The sequence below is a fragment of the Ursus americanus genome, chromosome 12, assembly GCF_024610735.1.
Source record: "Ursus americanus isolate L20-20 chromosome 12, mUrsAme1.1.p, whole genome shotgun sequence".
Classification (NCBI taxonomy): Eukaryota; Metazoa; Chordata; class Mammalia; order Carnivora; family Ursidae; genus Ursus; species Ursus americanus.
In genome coordinates, this window is record NC_142138.1 from 22,236,903 (window position 1) to 22,249,343 (window position 12,441).

At 39.8% G+C, this 12,441-nt stretch overlaps 1 protein-coding gene across 10 annotated transcripts in view; it reads left to right on the forward strand.

Annotated features, from left to right (window-relative positions):
* SGIP1 (SH3GL interacting endocytic adaptor 1) overlaps nt 1-12,441 on the forward strand; it is a 204,947-nt gene that overhangs the window by 71,093 nt on the left and 121,413 nt on the right. For all 10 annotated transcript variants that reach the window (XM_045802097.2, XM_087865980.1, XM_045802099.2 and 7 more), the window contains one exon: nt 12,288-12,351. In XM_045802097.2, the coding sequence (XP_045658053.1) occupies nt 12,288-12,351 (64 nt within the window). The remainder of the gene's footprint in view (nt 1-12,287; nt 12,352-12,441) is intronic.

A 12,441-nucleotide genomic window follows, 5' to 3' on the forward strand; every position in this document is an offset into this window, starting at 1 on the left:
CTTCCATTTTGCTGATCTAGTATGGAACCAGATGTTGATCTCCACCCTGCTATTCTGTGACTTAATTACCTGTCCGTTGTGCTTTGTTAATTCCTCTTTGTCCTTTAACGGAAGCCGATTAAAACCCCCTTCCAAGAACAAAAAACCTTTGGCTTAAATTATGATTTGGGGGGATGGTTAAAAACCTCAAAGGCTTCTTCCACCATTACCTTTTGGGGGGGAAAGGTAATTCAATAAACCATAGCATAGATTTTTATTAATCCAAAAATTTTAAGAATTTATCCTAGGATCAGTTTTATATTCCGACTCAACTTTTAGACAATAATGATGGTGACAAGCCATTGATTTTGCTAAGCACATTATAGGCATGATTTATTTAGCTTCATAGCAATCCTATGACATATGATCCATTTCATGGATGAGAATACTGAGGCTGAGAGAGGTATAAATTTATTCAAAGTAATACAAGTACAAGTGGCAGAACCAGTTAATTATATGGGACCAGAGCTCATGGCTGCGGAGAAGTGATAGTATCTTTCATCCATGCAGGGATCGAAAGAGAAGCCAGCTGACTTCCAAGGAGCCGAGTTCCCTTGCCGCAGTGCAAAGCTGTTGCTGGGGAGTGGCTTCGCAGGCAGGGACTCTGGCAATATCTCTTACATCTAGGTGAATATATCCAACAGAAGAAACTGGAAAATACTAGATCGTTTGTGAGGAGAAATGGATTTTCCTTCCCTTTTCATGTTAACAAGGAAAGAGATGGACCTTACTCTTTTCACTGGATTGGGTACTTGACTTTTAGATGGTATATACTACCACAAGTTTACTATTTTTCTTTCTTTCTTTCTTTTTTTTTTTTAAGATTTTATTTATTTATTTATTCGACAGAGATAGAGACAGCCAGCGAGAGAGGGAACACAAGCAGGGGGAGTGGGAGAGGAAGAAGCAGGCTCATAGCAGGAGAGCCTGATGTGGGGCTCGATCCCACAACGCCGGGATCACGCCCTGAGCCGAAGGCAGACGCTTAACCGCTGTGCCACCCAGGCGCCCCACAAGTTTACTATTTTTCAACCCTCAATTAAAATGATAAAAATAATCACAAGAATAAATAATGATACTACTTTCTGCTTGGGTAACATTTAATGTACATATCTGACTCCATTTTCTCATCTAATACAATAGCCGTGGGAAGCAGGTATTTTATAGTTCAGGAAGCCAAAGTCTGGAGAGATTAACTGATTTTTTTTTTTCCAGCATCACACAGCCAGTTAGTGGTAAAGCTGGAATCTGATTTTGAGACTGATTGCAAATGTAACAAAATTCTGTGGGAGGTTTGAGTTCGGGAGTTATGGAGATTTAAACAGAAGCCTCTTAATTACTTTGAATCTGAATTAGGATTATCAAAAGTGATATATTTACACACTGTCACAAATGGTAAACTCTTAAGAAGTAAAAAATGTTCAAGAATTCAGCTGTTTTGGGGGTGCCTGGGTGGCTCAGTCAGTTAAGCGTCTGCCTTCGGCTCAGGTCGTGATCTCAGGATCCTGGGATCGAGCCCCACATCGGGCTCCCTGCTCAGCCGCGAGTCTGCTTCTCCCTCTACCTCTGCCCCCTGCCCCCGTTCTTGTGTGCTCTCTCTCTCTCAAATAAATAAATAAAATCTTAAAAAAAAAAAAAGAAGAATTCAGCTGTTCTGGCAAATTAAGTCCTTTTGTTTGAGTTTCCATACCAAAACTACACTCAAATGTTAGTTTTCAAGTAACTAGTATAGTACTTTTAACACCAAAGAATACTCAATGTAATTTTGTCTTTTGATGATCTAGAAAACACTCATTTGTTTAGCATATCATAATGACATTAAACAAATTAAATAACTTTGGAGCTTTCTGGAACTAGGTAATAGATGATGTTACTTTTCTGCTCAAAGGCTTTCAATGACTGCCCATTCCTCTTACAATCTAAAGTCCTTAACTTGACCTTCAAGAACTTGTATGACCTGGCCCCTGACTTCCTCATGTCACTCTTCACCTCAAACACTGCACAGTTATGCATTTATGTCACACTGATGAACAGATAAGAAAGAGCTAACGTGGGCAGCAGCTACTTCATTGAGGGTGGGTGTTACAGAGTTTTAGTATCTGATCTGTGATCTCACATAATTCAAGGGTAGTATTAGATACTGTATCCCTAGCCCGGAAGAGTCCCTGCCACATGACAGATGTTTCACAGGTTCCTAGTCTATCAACCCCTGACTGAGAAGATGAGGAGCTCTGACAGTGGTCACAAATACACTAGAGCTTGCCTGACACTAGGCACTGAAGAAAAGGCTAGCATTAGATCCCTGGCCAATACTGGGATATTGTTGAGGAGAATACTGACCAATATGGAGAAATTGCCATTTGGAGCTTGCTAGGTAAGTATGAGCACCTAGAACCAGAGAATCATTAGTAGAGTAACAAACATCAGTATAAATGTTGGAATGTAAGGTTTATAAAGAAAGAAAGGGAGTAATCATATGACCATTTAGCCATGCTGAGGGGATTGCTTGATAAATCTGTAAGCCTACCAGGGGTTAATTTCCCAAGAAGGTTAACTTGATATTTTCTGCCTCCAATGAGAATAGAAAAAATGGCACCAGGTTTTCATTGCAACTTGATAGATAAATGTTATCCCACAGGAATAATTTCATGACAATGAACTTTGTTATCTATTGGGATTTATAGCCAAAGAATGGATAGGTGGGAGGATGGATGAATGGAGGGGTGGAGGACAGGTGAATAAATACATGGATAATCATTATCATTATAAATCTTGTAAATGGGGTCAATCCACATGCATCCCAGCGGCCTCTAACACCTCTCAAAAGAACTTAGGGCAAAATTCTGTATTTAGTTCCCTTTTGAACCTTTTTTTTTTTGTGCTTGTTTATCAGATAACTGATCATTTAAAAAAATAGCTCCATGTTTATATGTTTTTAACTTTTTAAACCATTTCTATTCCATTTTGGAAGTAGGCTTTGTGGATTCTTACAACATGAAGTTGGCTAATACCCTATGAAGTGTTGAATTGGCAGCGCCATGTAAATCTCCTTTCCCCTCGGCCCGTCTCTGTGCCTCCACCCAGCAGGTTAGAATTAAAGCACAAGAATTCTATGTAGGCTGTGTTCCAGCTTCCTTTCTTAATTCACCTTTGAAGAATTTCGTTCAGAACACTAAATGATACATGTAGTAACAACTTAAAGGTTTTACCAAAGTACTTGCTCCTTAGTCTCTGATGAAATATAACAAGGCAGGGCATATGAAAAGGATTTCTGTCATTGTCCAGTTTGCTTTCTTTGGGATTATTTTCTTGTTGAAAATGGAATGTTTTGGAAATGAAATTTGGTGAATTATGATTCAATTGAATTTTTCTGCTTATGCCTGAAAAACAGAGTCCATCTGAGCGGATCATTAGGTTCAATTTAGTCTACATGTCGATGTCAGGCAGGGGAGGAACTGGAGATGGAGGATAGAGAAGAGAATCGGTGAATGTGGGGAGAGAGAGTGAGAGAGAGAAACAGTGAGTAAGAGGGAAACCATTTTACAGAACAAGGTTCTCAAGGAACAGGTCAAATTAATTTCACTAGTGTTTGCAGTGTTATTTTCCAAGCAGAGCGTGTGTTTCTCCTCCTCAGCGTGAGAGCAGGAAACTCCAAATTCGATATACTACTAATCCGAGTAGAAGTAACATTGGCTTATTTGCAAATCACACCGAGACCAGCTGATTAAGTTTGTAATAGACTTGCATTTAGTAGAGGCTTCACCAATACTGTATTTTTCTGCTACAGGAGATAGTTGTGTTTCTTTAAAAGACTGTGAATCTTTTCATCCCCACTCATTTTTTGTGACAGATGTTAGTAAATTACATTTCTTGAGCCCAAGTTTGGTTTTGTTATTAAAACTGTAACCAAGGGCTCCTGGGTGGCTCAGTCAGTTAAGGGCGTCTGACTCAATTTTGGTTCAGGTCATGATTTCAGGGTCCTAGGATTGAGCCCTGTGAAGTTGGGGCTCTGGGAGCTTATTGGGGAGTCTGCTCGAGGATTCTCTCCCTCTTCCTCTGCCCCACCCCCTGCTGGCACCCACACGTGCCCGCGGGCTCTGTCTCTCTCTAAAAATAAATAAACAAATCTAAAAAAATAAAAAACCGTAACCAAAGCAAGCTCAAGATTTTGAAAATTTGATTATTTTTTATGTATTTTTATTTCTAAAGGAATAGATCTACAAAGCAGGCATTTAGTTGCTCTTATGTAATCAGTTAAAATGGGTGATTTCTAGTTGTTTGTAACAATCAAAACTAAGAAAGGCAAGAGAAATCTGTATGAAGTGGTGCACAATATATTTTAGGTGTTATACAAAACTTTTACTCCCATTTAAACTTTATAAAAAGCTTTTATGATACATAGATGAGAAAAGTGAAACTCAGAGAGGTGAAGTTACTTGCCCCAGGAGGTAGAGAAGATGTTTGAACCCAAGTCTTTCAGAGCTCAAACCTCCTACTTTTCATTATAACTACATCTGCTTCCCATGGATCTTGCTACTTAAATTTTAATGGAGGCTGTTCACCTGCATGAAATTCTTTCTAATTCTGGTCAGCTCCTTCATTCCATTAATAATAGCATAGCAAACACTACGTCCTTTTGTGGCAAATCTTTTCCATGACCATCTGCTCTTTAACATTTTCTTCCATGTCACCAAAAGGTCAAATGTTTCTTTAAAAAAAAAAAGTCATCACTGTTTTTAGCTCCTTTGAAATTCTTAATTGCCTTCTAGCAATCTCCATTTTAGTGCCATTGACCTGAACTCTCACTTATCCAACCTGAATTTCAAGGCGCCGTCCATCTCAGACCTTTTGCAATCCAGTACTAACGGAGTGTATTATCAGGATGCACATTTCTGCCAGTAGGCTCAGCTCACAAGGGTGGGGTACCATCTTTGTGCTTTTTAAGTACAAAGAACACCTGGGTCTCACTAGAACAAAGGTAGAGCATTCAGACCAAAAGGCACATGCCCATCAATTTGGGACAATTTTGGTTAGAACTGCAAATACGTAGAGCAACCAGCAAACATTTGCTGAGTGACTACCACATACCAGGTACTGTTAGACACTGAACTCGACTTTTCATATTTCCCGGTACTCGCTTTTGTTAAGGAGTTCCCATATCTTAGGCAGTAGTCTAGGTACTGAAAATCATAAACACAGGAAGGGCTGACCTCCATCTTAACTGGTCTTAACATTGCTCTGTAAGACCCTATGACAAAGAATCTGAATTGGATTTTAGTACCTATATTTAAAACTTAGAGGAAGAGCTGATGTGCAAAGCATCTTAATCTTTCCTGACAGCAATACAGTGGCATCGTAATGAATAGATATTGCCAGTCTAGAGTTGCTGTCAGTATGGGGCATTATGCCCAGGGCAATTAAATTTGCCTGTTTTTTATTACTGAGACCAAATGCTTGGCCTGGGTTTCTGCAGAAAATAAATAATTCCATTACATATGAGTCACCTTTGAGTAACCCTCCAAGCTGATGAAGGCTCGAGCTGAAAATTCACATTTATTTCAGAAATAATCCATTTAGCAAACTTCTATTGGGTCTCCTTATGTTCACTGGGCAACATACAAAGATTTAAACATGTAAAATACAGTCTTTATGTTTAAGAAATGTACATCCCAATTCCCTAAAAATGTCTCTCAATTTTAAAAAATCGAGTTGCTTTTTGTTTGGTTGGTTTTTTAATAAGAGAACAAAATGAATTGTGACAAATGGCACAAAAGATATTCCCAAGACAGGAAGAGCGTGGATTCTGGAGTCAGGCAGAAGGAACTCTGAAATGTGGTCTGTCAGTTATACCAGTTACTCCTCCTGCCCCCGGGTAGAGAATCAATACAATAATAGCTCCCACCTCATAAGGTTGTATTGCGCTCAGATAAAGAACTTCCGGACATATTTCCTAAACCATTAAGTACTTAATAAATTACATCTATTCATTTTTATTTATGATACTCATTTTGAGCTAAATTGAGCCTCTTGATGTGCCATTATACACATTCTTCACCTAAAAATGGGGTGAGATTGCAGCATACCCCTCACCCCGAGTCTCTATTCAGATAGGTCCATCCTGTGTCGTCTGGAGCTCCTTCTCCTTCCCTAATACTTCTGTATACACAAGTGAATGTCAGAAAACTGAACATCAGTGGAATGTGTATTGCAAACCTCAGGAAAAGTCATTAGTTTTTGTTTTCATTATTATACAAACTTTGAGCGGCTTTTCAAATCGTTGAACGCGTACTGGAGGTGTGTTCAGCACGTCCCAGGCATTGCTGTGGGTACTGACTACAAGAATCATCATGACCGGGGGCGCCTGGGTGGCACAGTGGTTAAGCGTCTGCCTTCGGCTCAGGGCGTGATCCCGGCGTTATGGGATCGAGCCCCACATCAGGCTCCTCCGCTATGAGCCTGCTTCTTCCTCTCCCACTCCCCCTGCTTGTGTTCCCTCTCTCTCTGGCTGTCTCTATCTCTGTCGAATAAATAAATAAAATCTTTAAAAAAAAAAAAAATGAATCATCATGACCACCCTGTGAGAAGTCGCTTGGCTTTGGAGTCACACACGCCTGGCTCAAATCTTGGTCTTATCACTTGTTTGTTTAGTGATGCTGGAAGAGGAACTTAATCGCATCGAGTCTGTTTCTTCATCCATAAAATAGGGGGTTGGTAATACCTTCAGGGCTTGTTGAAAGGGTTAGTCTGTGTAAAGTGCTGAGCACACACGAGGTACGCCGTGAACAAGGGCTAGCTTCCCCTCACTGTTAGTGATTACAGAGGGGGAAACTGGGAGTATCCCTCCAAGCCTCCTGCCCTGTGACGACATAAGTCTTGCACTAAAAGTAACACAGTGTGTCTTAGATTCTCTGTAAGCTTTGCTGCAAATGACAGCCACCAATAAGTGAAAGTGGGATTTGATCCCATATCTTTGGATTCCAGATTCCATGCATTCTGATCCTTTCCACTGTGTCTCCTCCTGGTGTGTCTGGGAGGCGGCATCTTCAGGCTCCTGGGGAGATACTTGAGGGAATGATTCTGAGCTGTGTTTTACATACTGGCCCGAAATAGCTGTCATTGCTACCACTCCTCTTCATGCTCCTTCTTCTTCCGGATCAATAGGTCACTCTAGAGCCAGTTTTGCGCCCCGGCCTTGCCTTGTCCAAGCTCTGCTCCGAAGCACTGACTTGGGAGAGGCAGGAAGTGGAAGAACCAAGTACACCCCAGGAAGATGATCTCCAAAAATAGCACCTTTTCAATAATTTCATAGACAATATGTTTATATGAGTGTTTTAATGCAATGAAGATTTATCAGTGAAAGCAGGGTAAGCAAGGTTGTGAGATGAGTAAAGAAGGTAATCAGGAAAGTAATGCCTTCAAAGGAGCGCTCTCTCCCAACAATCAAATACACAGACTTTGCACCCCTCACCCCGGCAGGCCCACTCTCCCCCAGCATTAGAACCCGGCTTTGTCCTTGGCTCCTCTCCTCCCTACTGCACCCACCCCAGATGTCTGCCCATCTCAGCGCATTTACGTTAGCTCAGTGATAAACCAGTAGCTGTCAGTGTGCTGATGATAGGACAGTGACCATTCTACGTTCGGCCTCTCCTCGGTGTTGTCCTACCAGCTGGCAGTGGAATGGCAGGAGTTCTGCGCAAGGACAGAAAGGAGGGGGTCAGTGGCAGGACCCTCCACTTACACTCCCATGTGGCAGGACAGCATCTCTGGTTAAGGCCAGCAGTGTGTTCCGTGTGGCTGGTCCTCAGCTCCTGCCTAGAGGACTTTCACACCTTGATGTCTCCTTTTCTGGACTCAGTTCCTGGACTGTTACCTCAACGTGTCCATCTATAGGACCAGTCTTCATTTTTAGGGAGAAAAATATTTCAAGTGGAATTTAAAAAAAAATAAAACAGAAGACATAAAATCAACCAAGTCAAAACCCTGTAGGTTCTTTTGAGTATCAGATTTTGATGTTTGACCTAAAATTAAAGTATAAAATTAATATAGAGTCGTTTTGTTTTTGTAGCATTTAAGGCTCAAATTCAGAATTGAGTACTTGTTTAATGAATTCCTATAGAACAGTTGTACTCAGGAGAAAAGAAAATGGATAAAGATAATTTTTTTCTTCTGTACTATTTGTTTTTTATCTGCAGAGTTTTATACTTATAAAACCAGGAAGTTCGAAGGTATCTTGATTTTTTTTTTTAAGTTATCTCAGGGAAGTTTCAGAGAAAAGCGCTAGTAAACACAATTTGTGTTTTAAATTTAAAGGATTTTTTTTAAGTTTAAAAAAAAGGCTTTCAAACTTTCTGGACCTGTCATAAGAAATATATTTTACATATGGGTAAACCACATTTTATCTGTCCATTTATCTGTTGCTGGAGAATGATTTCATTAAAAAATTTTTTTTAATTCAAGTGCAGTTGACATACTATGTTATGTATGTCAACATAGTGATTTGACAATTCCATATATTATGCAGTGTTTACCACAGTAAGTGCAGTTACCATCTGTCACCATGAGAACCATCTCATCTTAAGGGGAATCTTATTCAGAAAATGATTGTAAACTAAATGATCAGGCATTCCGTTACAGGTTTAATTGCATATATATAATAAGTGGAGCCTAAAGGCTTTCGAAGAAATCTGACATCTATTTACAGAAGCCTGAGTATGCACAGAAATACTATATATTCAAAAACTCATGAGATAGTCCTGGGCCTGACCTATAGGTTCAGGGTTCATTTATATACAGATGGCAAGTGCAACCATGTGAGTGCATGAAATTAGCCCAGGGAGAGGGTGTAGAGGAACCTAGGACAAAGTCCTATGGAATTTCAAAATTTGGGGATCAGTAGAGGTAAAGGAGCCTCCAATTTCCTCCCTGGAGATGGCGATAAGAACACCTAACCTACGCAACCCTCAGGCTCATCATCATTTGAGAAGAAAACACCTCCTACTTTTTCACAAAAATGAGACAACAGGTGCGAAGCAACTGGTGCTTGGCCCATAGCTAGGACCTCAGTCATGGGCGCTCATAATATGGCGGTGATGAAACTCTCCTTAGTCTGCATTTTGTGTCTGTTCTACCCCTGGTGTCAATTTCTGTGCCCGTTGCTTCATTCTATTATGTGGTAACATCCTATCCAGGACTGCCTATTTCGAAATGAGCTTCCCACCCTCTTAAAAAAATCAGTCTCTAATTTTGTTGTTGTTCCCAGACATGACTAGCCCCTCTCATAATACCAAAGGAAACTAAAAGAAATCTCAATTAGGTGGAGAGGAGCTGGAGGCCCAGGCCAGACTTCATCTGTGGCTGACCCAGGACTGCAGCTCTGGATGCACACAGGAGGGTGTTCTCATTTCTACAACGTGGAAGAGCACCGTTCTAGCCCAAGGTCATCAAGACGACAAGATTCTTTCTCTTACTATCTCTGTGCTTTGATATTGACAAGGGAATAGTTACTTCATTTCTCAAAACCAAGTGATTTTTCCCTCCTATTTTTGGTAAAGAATAGTTGACAAATATTCAGGACCCAGCCTGAAAACAGTTCTACTGTAGGAATTGACTTTAAAATTTTTATGAAGTTCTGGAATCAGAAGTGGAAAATCATTGGCTATAGTATTTTTGAAGCTTATTAGATTACCAGACATAATGTCTTAAACTTGTTATTCTTACAAGATCTTTAACTATTATTACTCTCTTTCAAAAAATGTCTTCGAATATTTTTTAATGAACCCTCAAAAGTCATGACCACACCTGTACATTCACTTTTAACGCAGTTGGTATGATTGTTTCTTCCTGGATCTTCTTAGGGAGATGTTAAGATATGAATAACTTCTACATCTCATCACTTTGTTTGCTTTAGTCCTTCAGAGTTATCTTCATAATTTTCTAAGTTTCTCAAATCTCTCCACTTCTCGAGGGGGAAAAGTGTTTCCAACATTTTCTTTTGACACTTGATTAGTTCTGTTTTTCTGGAAAGTCACGTCTTTTGTTTATTCCTATGTATCTTCCATATATAGGAATGTATTCTAGGTACAGAAAATAGAACTTCCTGTGAAACTAAAATTACAGATTGGCATAGCATTTTGTGAATGTGTGCAAAGTCTTTCATCCCTTATTATTGACTCTTTTGTTATAGATTGAGAGATTGAAACAGAAAGAGATAAAACTTGTATTAAGCTGTGCACTTAAAAATGATGCTGGGGGTACCTGGGTGGCTTAGTCGGGTAAGCTTCTGACTCTTGGTTTCAGCTCAGGTTATGATCTCAGGGTTGTGAGGTCAAACCCCATGTTGGGCTCCACATTCAGTGTGGAGTCTGCTTGTCCCCTCCCCTCTGCCCTTCTCCCACCCCGTCTCTAAAATAAATAAATAACATCTTTTTTAAAAATGATGCTGGAAATGGACTCTGTCTCCTGAATCCTGATCCAGTGCACTTTTCACTGGAAAATGGACAGTTCATTGATGTTCATGACCTAGTTAATATTGGCTGTTGTCCAAATTTGGTGGTCAAAAACAGGACAGAGCTTATGGAAAACTACTGTTGCCTGTTCTGCTACTAATTTAATATAAGAATTACTGGAATTTATGTGTATTTTCTGATCTGTTTGGTAGAGCATGCTGTCTCTTATCTCATGGTCAAATTACAGAAAATTAAATGACTTGAAAACATAAGATAATAAGAGCATTTGTTTTATAGTCCCATAAAAATCAGTGATTGGTGAAATATAGCATTCCTTGTAACCCCAAACCTGAATTAGAAGCATGGAGAAGTCAATTAAGAAACCTGAACCCAAAGCAAATTATGAGAAGAAAATGATAATTGTCACTAAGATATTTTGTTTCTATAAAGGGATAAGACAATTAGAGGTAAGAAGGAAGAAAGTTTTTAACAATTCAAATTGAAAATGAATGAGAGGAAGGTGTTTTTAGATATTATGGGTGGGTAGTTTTAAATGTCAATAACTTTTCCTATAAAGTCGTGTGAAGAATAATGAAGAAGAGCTTAGCTTAATGTGGGAAGAGATTTTTTTAAACAAATATTGACATTTTAAAGACCTAGGCATCTTAAACGGAATGACTATTAAAATGCAAAATTAGACTGAACAGAGGCATTTTGGGGATTATATATGAGTAGAATCCTAAGAGCGAGATAATGAATGACTCAGATAATCTGAGCGGTTTGGGGCTGACTCACATGTTTTGGAAGAAGGTGTCATCAAGTCTCTGATTGTGTCAATGTTTTTCCCTTTGTTCCACCTGTTAGTGCCAAACAAATCCTGAAATTCAGGGACTTTTCCAGTTCCAATGTGCTAAAAAAGACTTTCTAAACCACCAGTAACAAGTCTAAGGGTTTTTTTAAAAAATTAATTAATTTATTTATTTAAGAGAGAGAGTGCTCTTGCACAAGCAGGGGGAGGGACAGAGGGACAGAGAGAATCTCAAGCAGACTCTCTGCTGAGCGTGGAGCCCAGTGCAGGACTCAGTGTGGGGCTCGATGGAGGGCTCGTCTCACAGCCCTGAGATCATAACCTGAGCTGAAATCAGGAGTTAGACACTTAACCAACTGAGCCACCCACATGCCCCAATAAGTCTAAGGTTTTAAAATATATAGGCATTTAGTATATCTGAATAATACTAAGAAACATGAGCCATATATGTACCTATGGAACATGCAGGAGATAGGAGTCCCAGATAGAGCCTCGGTAGGATAGGAATGGAAGAACCAAGAATGGGTTTGGTTTGTCCAAGATGGAAGAAAGGAGCCTTGTTACCCCAATACTGCTTGAATGATGCTTCCTGGGAGGCATTTTAAATCCACAAATATTATCTGGTACCTGTAATAGGTGTAGGGAACATATAGAAGGGATCCTGGCCTTTGTCCTAGAAAAGCTCACAGCCTGTGAGGGAAACTTTTCTATATCTGGCCCTGATCTCCTTTCCATTCTTTATATCCTTAGGTTGCTCAGAGTGCTAAGAACTTACAGTGCCGAGTCTTCGATAAACATCTGTCGAAAATAATAATGAGTCATATGCACGTGCACCCACACAGACACATGCATACAAATGAAGAAATTTTCGTAGCTTTTTGAATGTTCAAATTTAACTGGTGTGTTGCAACTTTAAAAATATCGTTCCCTTGAATGTTGCTAGGAACGTTCAAATAGAAAATAGATTTCCTTGACCCTGTGTTGTTTTCCCACAGGATTGAAAAAACGGACAAGGAAGGCCTTTGGAATACGGAAGAAAGAAAAGGACACTGATTCGACGTATGTACTTTGGGAGAGCCCAACTGCTCAGCTGCAGCTGAGGGACCGCATGAGGCCATGTGGAAATGCAGATCTGGTGTGGTCAGCTGC